This window comes from Malaclemys terrapin, chromosome 11, assembly GCF_027887155.1.
Source record: "Malaclemys terrapin pileata isolate rMalTer1 chromosome 11, rMalTer1.hap1, whole genome shotgun sequence".
Lineage (NCBI taxonomy): Eukaryota > Metazoa > Chordata > Testudines > Emydidae > Malaclemys > Malaclemys terrapin.
In genome coordinates this window covers 67,023,558-67,037,158 of record NC_071515.1, presented here as the reverse complement: position 1 = coordinate 67,037,158, position 13,601 = coordinate 67,023,558, and the positions used below count along the sequence as shown (strand labels likewise).

The 13,601-nt window shown below is 45.1% G+C and overlaps 1 protein-coding gene across 1 annotated transcript; it reads right to left on the bottom strand.

Annotated features, from left to right (window-relative positions):
* Nucleotides 1-2,719: 2,719 nt before the first annotated feature.
* DTX3L (deltex E3 ubiquitin ligase 3L) lies at nt 2,720-13,580 on the bottom strand. Its single transcript, XM_054043948.1, has 5 exons — nt 13,348-13,580; nt 11,623-11,858; nt 8,979-10,523; nt 6,801-7,018; nt 2,720-3,265 (listed from the first exon to the last, which is right to left on the bottom strand). The coding sequence occupies exons 1-5, from the start codon at nt 13,526-13,528 to the stop codon at nt 3,196-3,198; spliced, it is 2,250 nt and encodes a 749-aa protein (XP_053899923.1). The 5' UTR covers nt 13,529-13,580; the 3' UTR covers nt 2,720-3,195.
* Between the last annotated feature and the right edge of the window lie 21 nt (nt 13,581-13,601).

Here is a 13,601-nt window from a genome sequence, read left to right as displayed (position 1 = left end):
ACAAATTATTTAATACTGTACACAGCAACGATGATTGTGAAGCTTGGTTGAGGTAGTGGAGTCAGAGGGTGGAATATTTCCCAGGGAATGCCTTATTGCTAAATGGTGAACTATCACTTGGCTGAGCCCTCAAGAGTTAATACGTTATTAATGTAGCCTCACACTCTACAAGGCAGCACGAATGGAGGGAGAGGAGACCAGCATGGCAGAGAGAGACAGACATACACTCTGTGTGAGAGAGAGATGCGCATTGCTCCTTTAAGTACGCTGACCCCACTCTAAGTACACTGCCCTTTTAAGTGGATCAGCAAGTTGAGACAGCAGCTGCTGTCAGCAAGCTCTCTCCGTCCTGAGCCTTGTTGTGTCCTGTCCCCCCACCCCGCTCTATGGAGATGGGGTAAGCGGGGGGGGCAGGAGCAGGGCGGCGGAGGATACCCTGATATTAGCACCCTTCTTCCCCTCCACAGCAAGCAAGAGGCTCCCGAGAGCAGCTCCAAGGCAGAGGGTAGGAGCACCACATGGCAGTGGGGGGAGGGACAACTGAACTGCAGGGCAATTGAAAGTGCGCTGGGCGGCTGCCGCACAGGGAATTTAGAGGAGCGGGGAGCTGATAGGGGGGCTGCTGGTCCACCCTGGTTCCAAGCCCCCCCAGCTAGCTCCAACGGGCTGCTCTTTCTGCAAGCAGGGGTCAAAGCAGGCGGCTGCCAAACAACGTTATAAGGAAGCATTGTGCAAATTTCAACGAGCATGTTCTCTAATTGATCAGCAAGGAAACAACGTTAACCGGGAGGACTTTAAGTGAGGAGTTACTGTATTAAACACTAATTAGAAAGCATTTTATAACACAGAACACACTATAGTGATTATCTACTCCTGGGGGAATTCTGCGCCACTGCACAATGCAGAATTTGTGCAGAACATTAATTCTGTGCAGAATTTCATTTTTCCCCACAGAATTGACATTGCAGAACTGTTGGCTGCCACTAGGGGCCACTGGACCACATAGTGCCTGGCTCCCCAGCCCCCAAATAGAGGACACTGCTGGGATGTGGGGGAGGGGACTCGGAGCTGGAGGATTCTCAACAGCTGCTGTTCCTGGCACACCCTAGAGCAGGGGTCGGCAACCTTTCAGAAGTGGTGTGCCGAGTCTTCATTTATTCACTCTAATTTGTTTTGCGTGCCAGTCATACATTTTAACGTTTTTAGAAGGTCTCTTTCTATAAGTCTATAATATATAACTAAACTATTGTTGTATGTAAAGTAAATAAGGTTTTTAAAATATTTAAGAAGCTTCATTTAAAATTAAATTAAAATGTAGAGCCCCCCGGACTGGTGGCCAGGACCCAAGCAGTGTGAGTGCCACTGAAAATCAGCTTGCGTGCCGCCTTCGGCATGCGTGCCATAGGTTGCCTACCCCTGCCCTAAAGAAAGGAGGCAGCATGCAGGAAACTCCATACAAGCCCAGTCTGACCAGCATCAGGCTGTTTCTCCCTCTGGATCCCTAGGCTCTGGGGGAAGGAGGTGCGGGTGTCTGGCCTGAGACTGGGCTCAAGAGTGGGTGCGGGTGTCTGGATTGGGGGGCATCCTATAGCTGGGCTTTTAGGGGGAAGGGGTGCAGGTGCCTGGGCCTGCTGTTCTGCTCTGGGGGTGACGGTGTCTGGGCCGGGGGCTATATGCAGTCTCCTCCAGCCCCCCCCCCATACCCTCTCCCAGTAAACACAAATCCCTCCAGCACCTCCCAATTGTACTTCCCTCTCCCCAGCAGTGTCAGGATGAAAAACTGAGAATCAACTGAAAGACCAGAGGGGCAGAGTTTTTCCCCAGATGGCACATATGATACACTCAGACTGAGGTGCCCTCTTTTAAAACTAATTTGGGTCAGTTGATGTGGCACAGGTGCACTGACCTGGCTCCTTCTTAAAGGGGCAGTGTCACCCTTTAATAGATGAATATGTGATTCAATGTGAAAATAAGCAAGTTTGCCAATTCTCATTTTTCCCCAGTGGCCTGTCAGCAAGTATTGTATAAAAAAGACTTTCATATACAGAAAATGCATTCTCCCCCACCCCCCAAATGAGTTTATTTATCAGCAATATAAATGAACTCTAAAGTACTTGCTTGGAGGTGAGCCATTGCATTTGATTCATTTACAATGACATCTAGGTTGCAGAATCTTCTGGGATCTATGCTACCTTCTTTTGGCTTTTTGGCGGGGTGGACAGTATGTCAAAACCTCATTTTGTTGTAACACTCACCCATTCCTTCCATCCTTTGTATGCTGTCATAATTTACTATGTTCATCAAAAGGTGGACCTGTCCTGCAGCTCACATGTGAATAGCCCCATTGATTTCACTGACTACTGCCTGCCCCTTAGATTGTAAAATCCTGGGGGCAGGAACTCTCTCTCTTCCTATAGTTCTGGATAGCACAATGCACACCTATGCCACTGTAAAAATAAGTTTCAGAGTAACAGCCGTGTTAGTCTGTATCCGCAAAAAGAAGAACAGGAGTACTTGTGGCACCTTAGAGACTAACAAATTTATTAGAGCATAAGCTTTCGTGGACTAGTCCACGAAAGCTTATGCTCTAATAAATTTGTTAGTCTCTAAGGTGCCACAAGTACTCCTGTTCTTCTTTTTACTGTAAAAATAGATTTTTTTACATATCTGTATGTGCAGTATAAGACTGCATGGAATTGCAGAGACAACACGAGACAACTGAAGGAGACCACATTTTTACTTTGTGAAAACTACTTAGCTAATCATCACCAAGTGCACTCAATCAGAGCCATATGCTTTATAACTGTAAATTTAAGAAACAATTATTTTGTTAATGTAAAATATCATCAGTAAAGTAAAATGTCTACAACAATCAAATCTATATGAGCAGAGAGTACTTCATCCCCATACTGGAAGATACATTGTGATTACAAGCAAGATAAAATAAAAAGCTAAAAGCAATTTAAAATGCAATGCCTATAGACCTGTTGTACATGCAATCAAAGACTCAGAACCAGGTCCTGATTTTCAGAGGTGCCAGGCCTCTGGATTCATTGGGAGTTTTGGACAATACAGCAATATTGTGTTTTTCTTAGAAGTCCTCTAAACTTTATGCATCTGTAATCAACTGATATACTTAAGTAAATGCTATATCTTATAGTGAATACAGCTTAAAAACAGTTGGCTGACATGTCTTTATTCAATTCCTTTTGCTTTCAGTTCTTCTCGAACACGTTTCAGATAATTAGGATCAGGATAACCAAACCTAGGGGAAAGAGAGAAGACTTGTTTGGGCCATTTACATAAGGAAACAATATTTCCCAATTCTACAGCACCTTCCATTAAAATCTCTTAAAGCACTTTTCCAAACATCAGTCTTGCGATGCTCTGTGAAACAAACAGGCCCTAATTTACAGGTAAGAAAAGTGAGGCACAGAAAGGTTAAAGCTAAAATTTTCAAAAGCAGCCATTCGTTTTGGGTGCCCAAACTGACACCTTGAGCTGGATTTTCAGACCTGCTGTGTAGCTATAATTCCACTTGTAGTCTATGGGAACTGTGGGTGCTCAGCAACTCTGAAAATAAGGCCCCAATTGTCTCAAAATAGGCACAGTGCTTAGGTAGAACTGGGGGTGGCATGGGAGGCTGCAAAAGTGGTGTCTTTCCTGTCTTTTGATCTCAGGCCATCCAGGAACCAATGTGAATCCTGGTACAAATTAGAACATCCTTAGGGTTGCTCTAAGTGATGCAGTGGGACTCTTGTGCTAACGGGTGGGGACATGTCCCATCTGCCTTATGAATATTTCAGATGGTTTACAAGAAAACATTTCAATTATAGGATCTTGACATGTAAGTACATACCTTATTACAAAACTACCAATATTTGACAGCATGTTGTATACTAACAGTCCAGTTATATCATTCAAATGATTTAAAACAGAACCATAACTTGATGTGTGTATATTTAACCATTCATATTCAACCTTTACTGGGAAGCTGAATGTTTTCTGGGGAGGGGAGAAGGAACTCAGGTGCTAGAAGCTATGGGAAAGCAGGAGGTGTCAATGGCAGGACCTCAGCGCTGCAATACACGGAACTGCGGTTGTCCCTGCCTCAATGTCCCTGAGTTGGTTCAGGGATGGAACCTATATACGTCAGTCTTCATCTATAACTCCTGACCTCTGGCTGGGTTACTTGTGTCTCTCCCCTTCCAGGACTAAAAGGAATCTGGCCCCACCCAAAGTTCTAATGGTCGCATTAGTGGTCTTTCGTCAATTGTCCCAGGAGTTTGGCCTTCCTCTCAGGGCCTCTTGTATCCCTCTTTACAGGTTTCTTCCTTTCTTTCTTCAACAGGGCAGAAGTAAAGTAAGTTAGAGCAAGAACACAAAGCCAGAGTCCAATATTCCTGTTATTGTTTCTACTTCTAGTCAAAGGTCTTGGCAGTCTTCACGCAAGTGTCAGTGTAGGGTAGGAGACCCAGACCTACCCTCTCCTATGGGCCCCAGCCCAGGGACCCTGGGTGATACAGTCAGAAACTTGTTTTGTTTAAATCTCCTGCTGCTTCTCTGAGTTGCTTCCTACCTCAGGGTCTTGCAGGTACCTGCCTGGTAATCTTCTCTGATCCATTCTGGCAGTAAAATCGTTTCTCTGGGCAGCTTCCTCTGGTCTGACCCTGTGGAGCTCCTTCAGAGCGGTTCTGTCTCTGGATTGCAGCATTTTACCCTGGCTGTTGTTAGCCTGCCCATTGGCTGAAACTGGGGACATGACTGCTTCCTTTTTAACACTTTGGTGTCCATTCCCTTGTAGGGTCTATACAGCTCATCATAAGGGGGATGTATTTCAGTTACTGTCCGCTATGTATACCCTTCTTGACTATCTGTTGTTCCTCTGAGGACAATATCACTGTGTCCATATCAAAGCATTTCAATTATTTCAGTATTTCTGTTGTACTGTTTTCCTGTGCCAGGGATATACTATTACTTTCATTAATTTTTAGTGACTTTGTCTGGCACTGCTCTCACACTGACATGGCCCTTACATGCCTTGGGTTGCAAAGGGCAGTGGCGTCCAGCCAATTACCCGGATTCTACAGCACCTAGGGATTCCTCAATGCAGGGGGAATCTTCCCTTGCACCAGTAGGCTGCTTTATGGCCTGTGACAGCAAACTGGTGCAAACCTGGCTCCCAGTTTGGCCCCACATCTTCTTTCTTTTAGTCTTATCCTTTATCACAAGAATATCTTTTCTCCTCGATAGTTTATACAGTAATGTAGTTTGCCATTTTCTCATGATAGTGTAGAGAAGTTTATTAATATAGTGCTCACCACTGTAATACTGTGGGTTACACAAATACTTGCACTAAACCCAGTATATAGTATATACAATTTCTGAGCTCCAGTAACTTGTTTTCTTGGTAAATAACATACAAAACTCTAACACTGTAATTTAAAAATAAACTGCCTGATTTGCGCTCTGGGTTTGGGAGGGGTCTCAGGGCTGGGGCAGGGGATTGGGGTGCAGGGTTGGGGTGCGGGCTTACCTCGGGCAGCTCCCGGTCAGTGGCGCAGTGGGAGTGCTAAGGCAGGCTTCCTGCCTGTCCTGACACTGTGGACAGAGCTAGGTCCGGCAGGTCAAGCTCCTAGGCGCTCTCGCCCACAGGCACTGCCCCCCCAGCTCCCATTGGCCGGTTCCTTGCTAACAGGAGTGCAGAGCCAGTGCTCGGGGCCAGGGCAGCATACGGAGCCCCGTGGCCCCACCGCCTAGGAGCCGGACCGGCTGCTTTCAGTGCACAGTGCGGTGTCAGAACACGTAGGGACTAGCCTGTCTTAGCTGGGCAGCACGGCCGACGGGACTTTTAACTGCCCGGTCGGCGGTGCTGACCTGGGTCGCGACCTGCGTTTTAAAACCACTGATCTAGGAGGTGAGAAAAATGGGTTCATTTACATACTCAATTATTTTGTAATTTGACTCTTTAATTTGACTGATTATTCTGTTTTGATATGTATGTACGTATGTATTTATTTATGACCTCGGTGGGGCCTCATAGGACAAACAAATAATTTTAAAACCAATTTTGTACCAAATGTGCATGTTTTTACAGAATGTTCATATGGTATTTTTCATTCTGTATCTGGGACATGTGCTGAGGTGGGAGTTGGGGTGTTGGTTCTTGGGGGATGGGTAAAGCTGAAACAGGGAGAGTACTACCACATCTGGTCTCAGAACTGCTTGTTCTGAAGAAAGGAAGGTACTTTACAGCGAGCAGAGATCAGTTGAGTAGCACGCTTGAGAGGTGACAGAGCCAGTGCCATTAACTGTGAGTGTCACATGGGGTGCAACGTAGAATTGTATTTGGAGGAATAACTGCATTGTTGTATCTACAGTGCTTGCTTTCCCTGACCACACCGGCTCTGCAACAATAGAGTGTCTGAGTGGAGTATATAATGGTGCTTAGCCTTGCCTAAAGTAGGTGCAATTGCAATGGTGTTGTTAATACCTGTGCATTACTGAAAGAAATTGTGTGCGTTGATACAAGGGGCCTGTTTCTCCACTGCCTTGCACGTTGTGTAGTTATTTACACCTGTGAAACTGAGTGTAAAATGTATCATATCAGGATTCTTACAGCAACCCACTTTGCACAGGCGTAAATGACAACACAAGGCGCAAGGCAGTGGAGTGTGACTCAAGATGTTTTACACAAGTGCCAGTAACTTGCAATGGTGCTAGCAATACCAAAATGCTTTAGTACAGGCCTGTCAATCTAGCATCTTTGGCAAGCACTAAAATCACTTAAAAATACTCACATTTCAGGTCCCCCATGCATGCTTGTTTTATGGTGAATATCATTCCAGGTGATAACATCATTTGCACCAGAAGTACGTGATTGCCCCACTGTGAAGATCAATCTTTGGTCAAAGGCCCTTTTAAGCAGCTGCAAAATTTCTCTTCCTTCCTTGTTATCAGGTAAGTATGCTGTTCGATTTGTTCCAGAGTATCGTCTGCCGGGGTTTGGATGGTTTTTCTGTTTTGTAAAGAATACAACGAAAATGGTCTGTATACCCAAGGCCCCTCCTTTCTGGCTCTTTACATTTTTTTTCCTGAGAACGTATCAGTGTTTATTACAATTCAAAAAAATGGGGAGAAGGGCGGCAGGAGGGGAAATCAGTAAAAATCAAAAGCGAAGGGCAGCGGGCAAGAGAGTGATGCTTGGTACTCACAGGGGCGGAGGGATACCCAGTACCAGGATGTAGTGGGCAGGTGGGGAGCAGTGTCCAGTACTTACAGGGTGCAGCAGGGGACCTCATTATATAGCAGTTGAGGAAGCCTTCCACACTCTATGGGCCTGTCACTGCAGCAATCAGGCGACTTCAGCTGCCAGGACCCAGGACCCTTCCCAGGTCTGCTCTCCCACTGAGCAGAGGGAGCCATGCTGAAGGGCCAATGGCCAGGAGGGGAGCAGAAGACTGTGCCCTGTGAGTACTGGCTCCCCTGCCTAGACAGAACTCCCTCCCGACCCTTTAGAGAAAGTGGAAGGGACCATGCTGAAGGACTGGGGTCAGGAGGATGTCTGCCCGATAGGGGGGCCAGTACTCATAGGGCACAGCGTTCAGTTCTCTGAAGGCCTGTTACTGCAGTTGGGCAGTCTTGGCTGACAGGCCTCGGCTCTCTGCCCATCTCTGAACAATTCCTGGGTCCCATAAAAGCCAAAGTTAGGGTGAAAAATTGGTGAATTCCCAAAACTGACTTTTTCAAAACCCCAGAATTTTTCAGAGAAAATCCGTAAATACCCAAAACAAAGGGTCTTATGTATACCATAGATATACTAAAAACATGTGAAAACGAATCTGCCACCTCAATTTCTGCAATGCTATTAGCCAGGCTATTAGCTTAATGGCTATTAGCCAGGATGGGTAAGAAATGGTGTCCCTAACCTCTGTTTGTCAGAGGGTGGTGATGGACGGCAGGAGAGAGATCACTTGATCATTACCTGTTAGGTTCACTCCCTCTGCGGCACCTGGCATTAGCCACTGTCGGTAGACAGGATACTGGGCTGGATGGACCTTTGGTCTGACCCAGTACGGCCATTCTTATGTTCTTATTTATTCCCATCTCCCCAACCATTCTCCAACTCCTTCCGTCTGTTCAAAAATCACATTGCATGCTTAATTTTGACTTTGCTTTTCTATTTACACATCTTCTCTTTCACCTCTTCACTGGTTTCCTGTGTATCTGAGGTGTCACTGAAATTCACCCTCACTTTCAATAGCCTCACCAGATCTCATCTCTCCTTTCCTCCCTGCCCATCCCCTTCATTCAATTTCTCACATTTTCTTGTCTTGTCTCCTCTCCCTTTGCTTTTCCCACTGATGTCATTGCAAGTGTTATTTGGTCTGCAGTAGTACCTAAGGATCTTGATCAGGGCCCTGTTGTGCTAGGTGCTGTACAAACACATAACATAATCCAAAGCCCTTACAATCATTTCCTTCCCCCAATGCACTACACACTTCTTTAGCCAAGCGCTGGGCCTGATTCTCCTCTCACAGCAGTTTTACACCAGCATCACTTCACTGATTTCAATGGAGTTACTCCAGATTTACACCTACATGAAAGGAGAAACAGGCCCTTTGCGTATAACAGTGAGGGCTACCATTTTGGTTTTATCTTTCATTTGTATTGATTAATATTTGATATTTTTGTGTTTCCCTTGTAGCTCTGACCCAGCATTGGGTGTTAGTACTGCATATTAATGGCACTCCATAAAGAAATATAATACAATGTGATGTGACATGAGATCCTATTTGGAAAACTGAGATTTGTAATGTATATTCAGAGTACCAGAGCCTAACAAAAATATTGGAATAAATATCTGCTGGATTAAAAAAAAACTCTCTTTAGGATATAAAAATGGAAAAATATTAGATTCTATATTCGAGTTTGGTTTTGTTAACTAACAGCTTCTACACACTTCCAAATATACTTACAGTTTGAACCCCACCTCGCATACGATATTCAATCGTAATACTCCCACATTGAGGATAGCCAAGGATTGGAAAAGGAAACTTTGAGACAGACATTGTTCCCTCTGGTTGATTTCCTTGTATGAGTCCATAGAATGTATTACAGACAGGACAGGCAGGCTTATACTTCATTGCCTCTTGGATGCATGCTTTGCAAAATTCATGTTTGCACTTTTGCAGTACTTCTTTTTGATGGATTTTATCCATGCAAATGGCACACATCTCTTTGGCTTCCTCTCCTCCTGCTAACTTTGGTCTAGGTTGTTCTTTGGGAAGAACCCTATTCATTTTCCCGTCATCATCTGCATCCAGGGAAGTTCCTGTAGCACCTCTACAGCTGGTACCATAAATGAGAGGGGTCCCTTCGTTAATCTTTACAGGGCCTTCAGTGTAAAGAAAGCTCCTGATGTGCTTTTCAGCAGCATGCAGAAGATCTGGTAATCCTTTTAAACGGAGTTTCTCCTCCTTTTTATTAAGTATTATACCTGGGTTTTCCAGTTGTAGTTTATTAAAGTATTTATTCAGTTGTTTTTTCTGATCACTTGAAAGTTTCAAGCAGAGGTCTTTTTCAGTTATCATTGCTGAGGCCTTCTGAAATGCATTAATGAAGCTTTCGTAAGCATGTACAGACATATCTGAATCTTTGTTCTTAGGTTTAAATATGATGCATGCTTTCTGGCTCTGTGGAGAGCCCTTGTTTTCCATTATGGTATCAAATGTTTGATTTATCACTTCAATTTCTTTACTTAATATTGTTTCCAAGAGTTTAAGCCCAACAGAATCAACTTCAATTCCATTCCTATATGTGTAAGCTTCAGATGTTATTTTCATAGGTTTTTCAAGTGGGCTGTTCACGTTTTTTTCTTCAAGAAATTTTTTTGCAGCCAAAATCTCATTTGCTGGACCACGCAGTATTACTGTATTTCCTTCAATTTTGGCAAGAAGACTCCTAAACCTGGTATTTAATTTAAGTAGTGTTTCATTTAACTGGGAACTGTTTGTCAAAGAAACTTTTTCTTGTTTTAAATCTGCTATTCCTTTCTGAAAATCAGTGATAAAAGACTGCTGAGCTCTCTCTACTGATCCAGAACTCCCAACAGATATGAAGCTTACTGAAGTGAGTCCCTTGTCATCCTCTTTGCTTTTTATCTTTACGTTGAAACGTTGCTGTAATTCTTTAATTTGTTCTTCGTAGACATGGTTAAAGTATTCATAGAGAGCTGATGGAACTTCAATATTGTTCACTTCATCCAAACCATTCTCATTCACATCTTCCAAATCATTTCTTTCAGAGTGTGAAAAATCAGTGTATTGGTCATTTTTTATACGGAGTTCATCAAAATAGCGATACACTTTTTCAATATCTGCATAGTCTCCTGTCACTTTCTCGATGCCGTCGTTACTAGAATTTTTTTCTATTTTTAAGTTTGGGCACAGAGTGGTCACTTGTTGTCTTTCCTGTTTAGTGAACAGGTCGGTATTCAAGGTTGCAGACACATGGAGAAAAATCTGAAAATGAAAGAACAAGCAGAGATCATTATCAGCTTTCCTAAAATGTTCAGCTTGTTCTTTCAAATATTTAATTAAAAAATCTTTCTACTCTAGTTCTCAGCTTGCCAAGATTATTTTGTTTTTACTGTATATAAACACTCTTGCATATAGTCTTCTTTGAACTCATGTATACTGATATACTGCCATTAGTATCCCTATGTACACATGCATGAGAACCAATCCTGCTCCCAATGAAATCTGTGAAAAAATTCCCATCTTCTAATGTGAGCTTCAGTGGGGCAATGTAGAGGCCATCCACAGTTCTCTCTTAAATTGAGACCCAGTGCACATTAGCACAACATGAAAAGCAACTCACGATCTACTTTGCTAGTATTATTCATTATGCCACAGGAACTAAGGACCATCACAAACCTCATGACTCCAAGTGCAAGGCATACTTCTTTGACCTGCTTTCCCTATCAAAAGCACAGTGCAGTACGTACATTAAAAAACAAACAAACAAGCAAACAAACAACCCAAAACCAAAATCCCACCAAAACAAAGCACTACATTAGATGTTCAATTATCCTCTGGAGAGGATGAGAGAATGAACCACTTGACATAGATGTGCCTGACGCTTATTGTAGTACTGGAACATGCTCAGATTCTATGATGACAAGAGCAATATAAGAACCTATATGGAATAGAATATCTGATTGTACTTATTAGTTCCTTTGAAAGGGTTCCTATATGTGCCTCAGTCGCAACCCAGGCATACAAATTGGTTCTGAAAAATATAAATGTCCCCGGATTTCAGAGGACACGCACATGCCACAAACATAATTATGACTGCAAATCCCTACCACTGCATTACAAGTCACCATGCCATACTCTGTGTCTATATGTTAATTAGAGGTATGGACATGTCTCAGTGCTTGCTAACTGGGAAGTTTATAAATCTAATGCATACTAACAATTTCCAACTCTTCTATTCTGGCTAGAAGGTGAAATGAGCTCTTTCTCTCCAACTGGTGTATGGAAGCAGAGGTGTACAGGTGTAAGTCATGAGACCTTGAGAGCCTGGTGAATTATTTTTTCTACTTTCTATTAAACATACCTTTTCAGTAAATGCTCTAGAAGATGAACTGGCATCATGTTTTTCACCAAGCTGTTTCTTATCAGTTTTCTTCTGAAGTTGTGAAAAGCCTGAAGTGCTGGATCGGCCCGAGGATTGTGGTGTAGGCTGGCTTTCTCCATGATCCTCTACTTCTGAATCTGCCTGGATAAATATCTTCAGACTTTTGCCATCAATTTCTAGGGCATGGTTTTCACGTGATTTCACGCGGTTCTTATCTATAGTGAGGTGGAAATAAATTGGGGGAGAGGGGGGAACTTCTGCTTATTCTGGTGTATCAATGAACAGTGAACAGTCAGATTCTCCATTGCTTTGCCCCTTGTGTAGTCATTTTCACATGTGCAAAATGAGTGTAAAAGGCTAACATTCTGATCTGATAAGGTTTTACACCCACTTTGCACACCTATGAATGATTACACAAGGGGGAAGGAAGAGGAAAAACAACCCCCAAGGAATTCACACAACATATATACTGTGAATTTTAAGGTTTGAAATGAGATGTGTTCAAGCCTCTTTTGTACTGTCCCAGTGCTGGGGCCATTAGCTGCTGACCCAGTCCACAGTACAAATTAGGGCTCACCACCTAACTGTTATATAGCACTTTTCATCTGTGCATCTCAAAGAAATCTATGCTGGTTGTCAGTGGCCACCATAGTTCCCATTCATGTTCCCTTCTCTCTGACCATGCCCCTACACTAAGGGTACGTCTACACTTACCTCCGGGTCCCGCGGCAGGCAATCGATGTTCTGGGATCGATTTATCGTGTCTGGTTTAGACGCAATAAATAGATCCCGGAAGTGCTCGCCGTTGACGCCGGTACTCCAGCTCGGCGAGAGGAGTACGCAGCATCGACAGGAGAGCCTCCCTGCCGCGTCTGGACCCGCGGTAAGTTCGGACTACAGTATTTCGAATTCGGCTACGTTATTAACGTAGCTGAATTTGCGTACCTTAGTCCGAAGTGGGGGGTTAGTGGGGACCAGGCCTAAGGACCAAGATGTGAGTGACATAGGATCACCTAAAGTTTGCTCTGTCTACACAGAGTATCACAGCCAGCATGTGGCACAGCTCACATACCCGACACAGAGATGTTCACAGCTGGGGTGCTGCCTAGGGGCATAGCAGGTATACGACCTTCCCATCCACATGCCCACAGGTGGCTACTGCTGGTGCATAGCATCCTGCTAAACGTCACAGCTGATCTACCATCCATCGCCCCTACTGAGTAGCAGCTGGCAAAATGCTTTGAGTGGCACACACTGCGGCCATGCCGAGTGACACAGTTGACATGCTGACCTGTGACATGCTGCTGGTATGCCGTCCCATTGTGCAACGGGCACACTGTATCCCTGTGGCACAACTGGTGTGCTGCTGCCATGCTGTTGAGTGACATGGCTGGCACTCTGCATCACTGGGGGCACGGATGGCACACCCCGTGTTCCCCCACCTCCAGGGCACGGCTAGCACTCCCGGGCTGCACCCCCCACACTCCTGGGGCACAGCCGGCACACACACACACACACAGGGTACGGCTGGCACATCCTGCGAGCCACCCCCAGGACATGGCTAGCACACACCCCAGGGCCCCTCTGGGGCTGGCATGCACTGACATGCTGTTGAGCTATATGGCTCTCGAGAAGCCAGAGTGGAGTGGGCCATGCCGAGGGCACCGGCCAGGGCCGAGCCGGGCCTGGCACCCCACCCCTCACCTTGCTCCAAGTGGAAGCACACCAGGTAGGTGCCCGGCTCGGAGCCCGGCTCCACCTCGCACTCGCCTCCCCCGGAGCGCCTCGCGGACTGGAAGTAGCTCTCCAGCTTGAGCGGCAGCTTGTCGCCGGGCCGGGGCGCGGGAGAGACCCACACCAGGAGCGGGGCCGGGAGGGCGGCCATGGCGCGCGGGGCCTGCAGCTGGCGGCTGCAAACTTTCGCTTTCGATTCCCAGCGTCCGGAGCGTCGGTTGCAA

What these genes read in the sequence shown, in the direction of transcription:
- DTX3L (XM_054043948.1), bottom strand. Translation starts at nt 13,528, where the DNA reads ATGGCCGCCCTCCCGGCCCCGCTCCTGGTGTGGGTCTCTCCCGCGCCC. An exon ending in GTGCTTCCACTTGGAGCAAG is followed by an intron (nt 11,859 to 13,347) that starts GTGAGGGGTGGG and finishes ACCTCACTATAG; the next exon opens with ATAAGAACCGCGTGAAATCA. An exon ending in TGCGAGGTGGGGTTCAAACT is followed by an intron (nt 7,019 to 8,978) that starts GTAAGTATATTT and finishes TTTACAAAACAG; the next exon opens with AAAAACCATCCAAACCCCGG.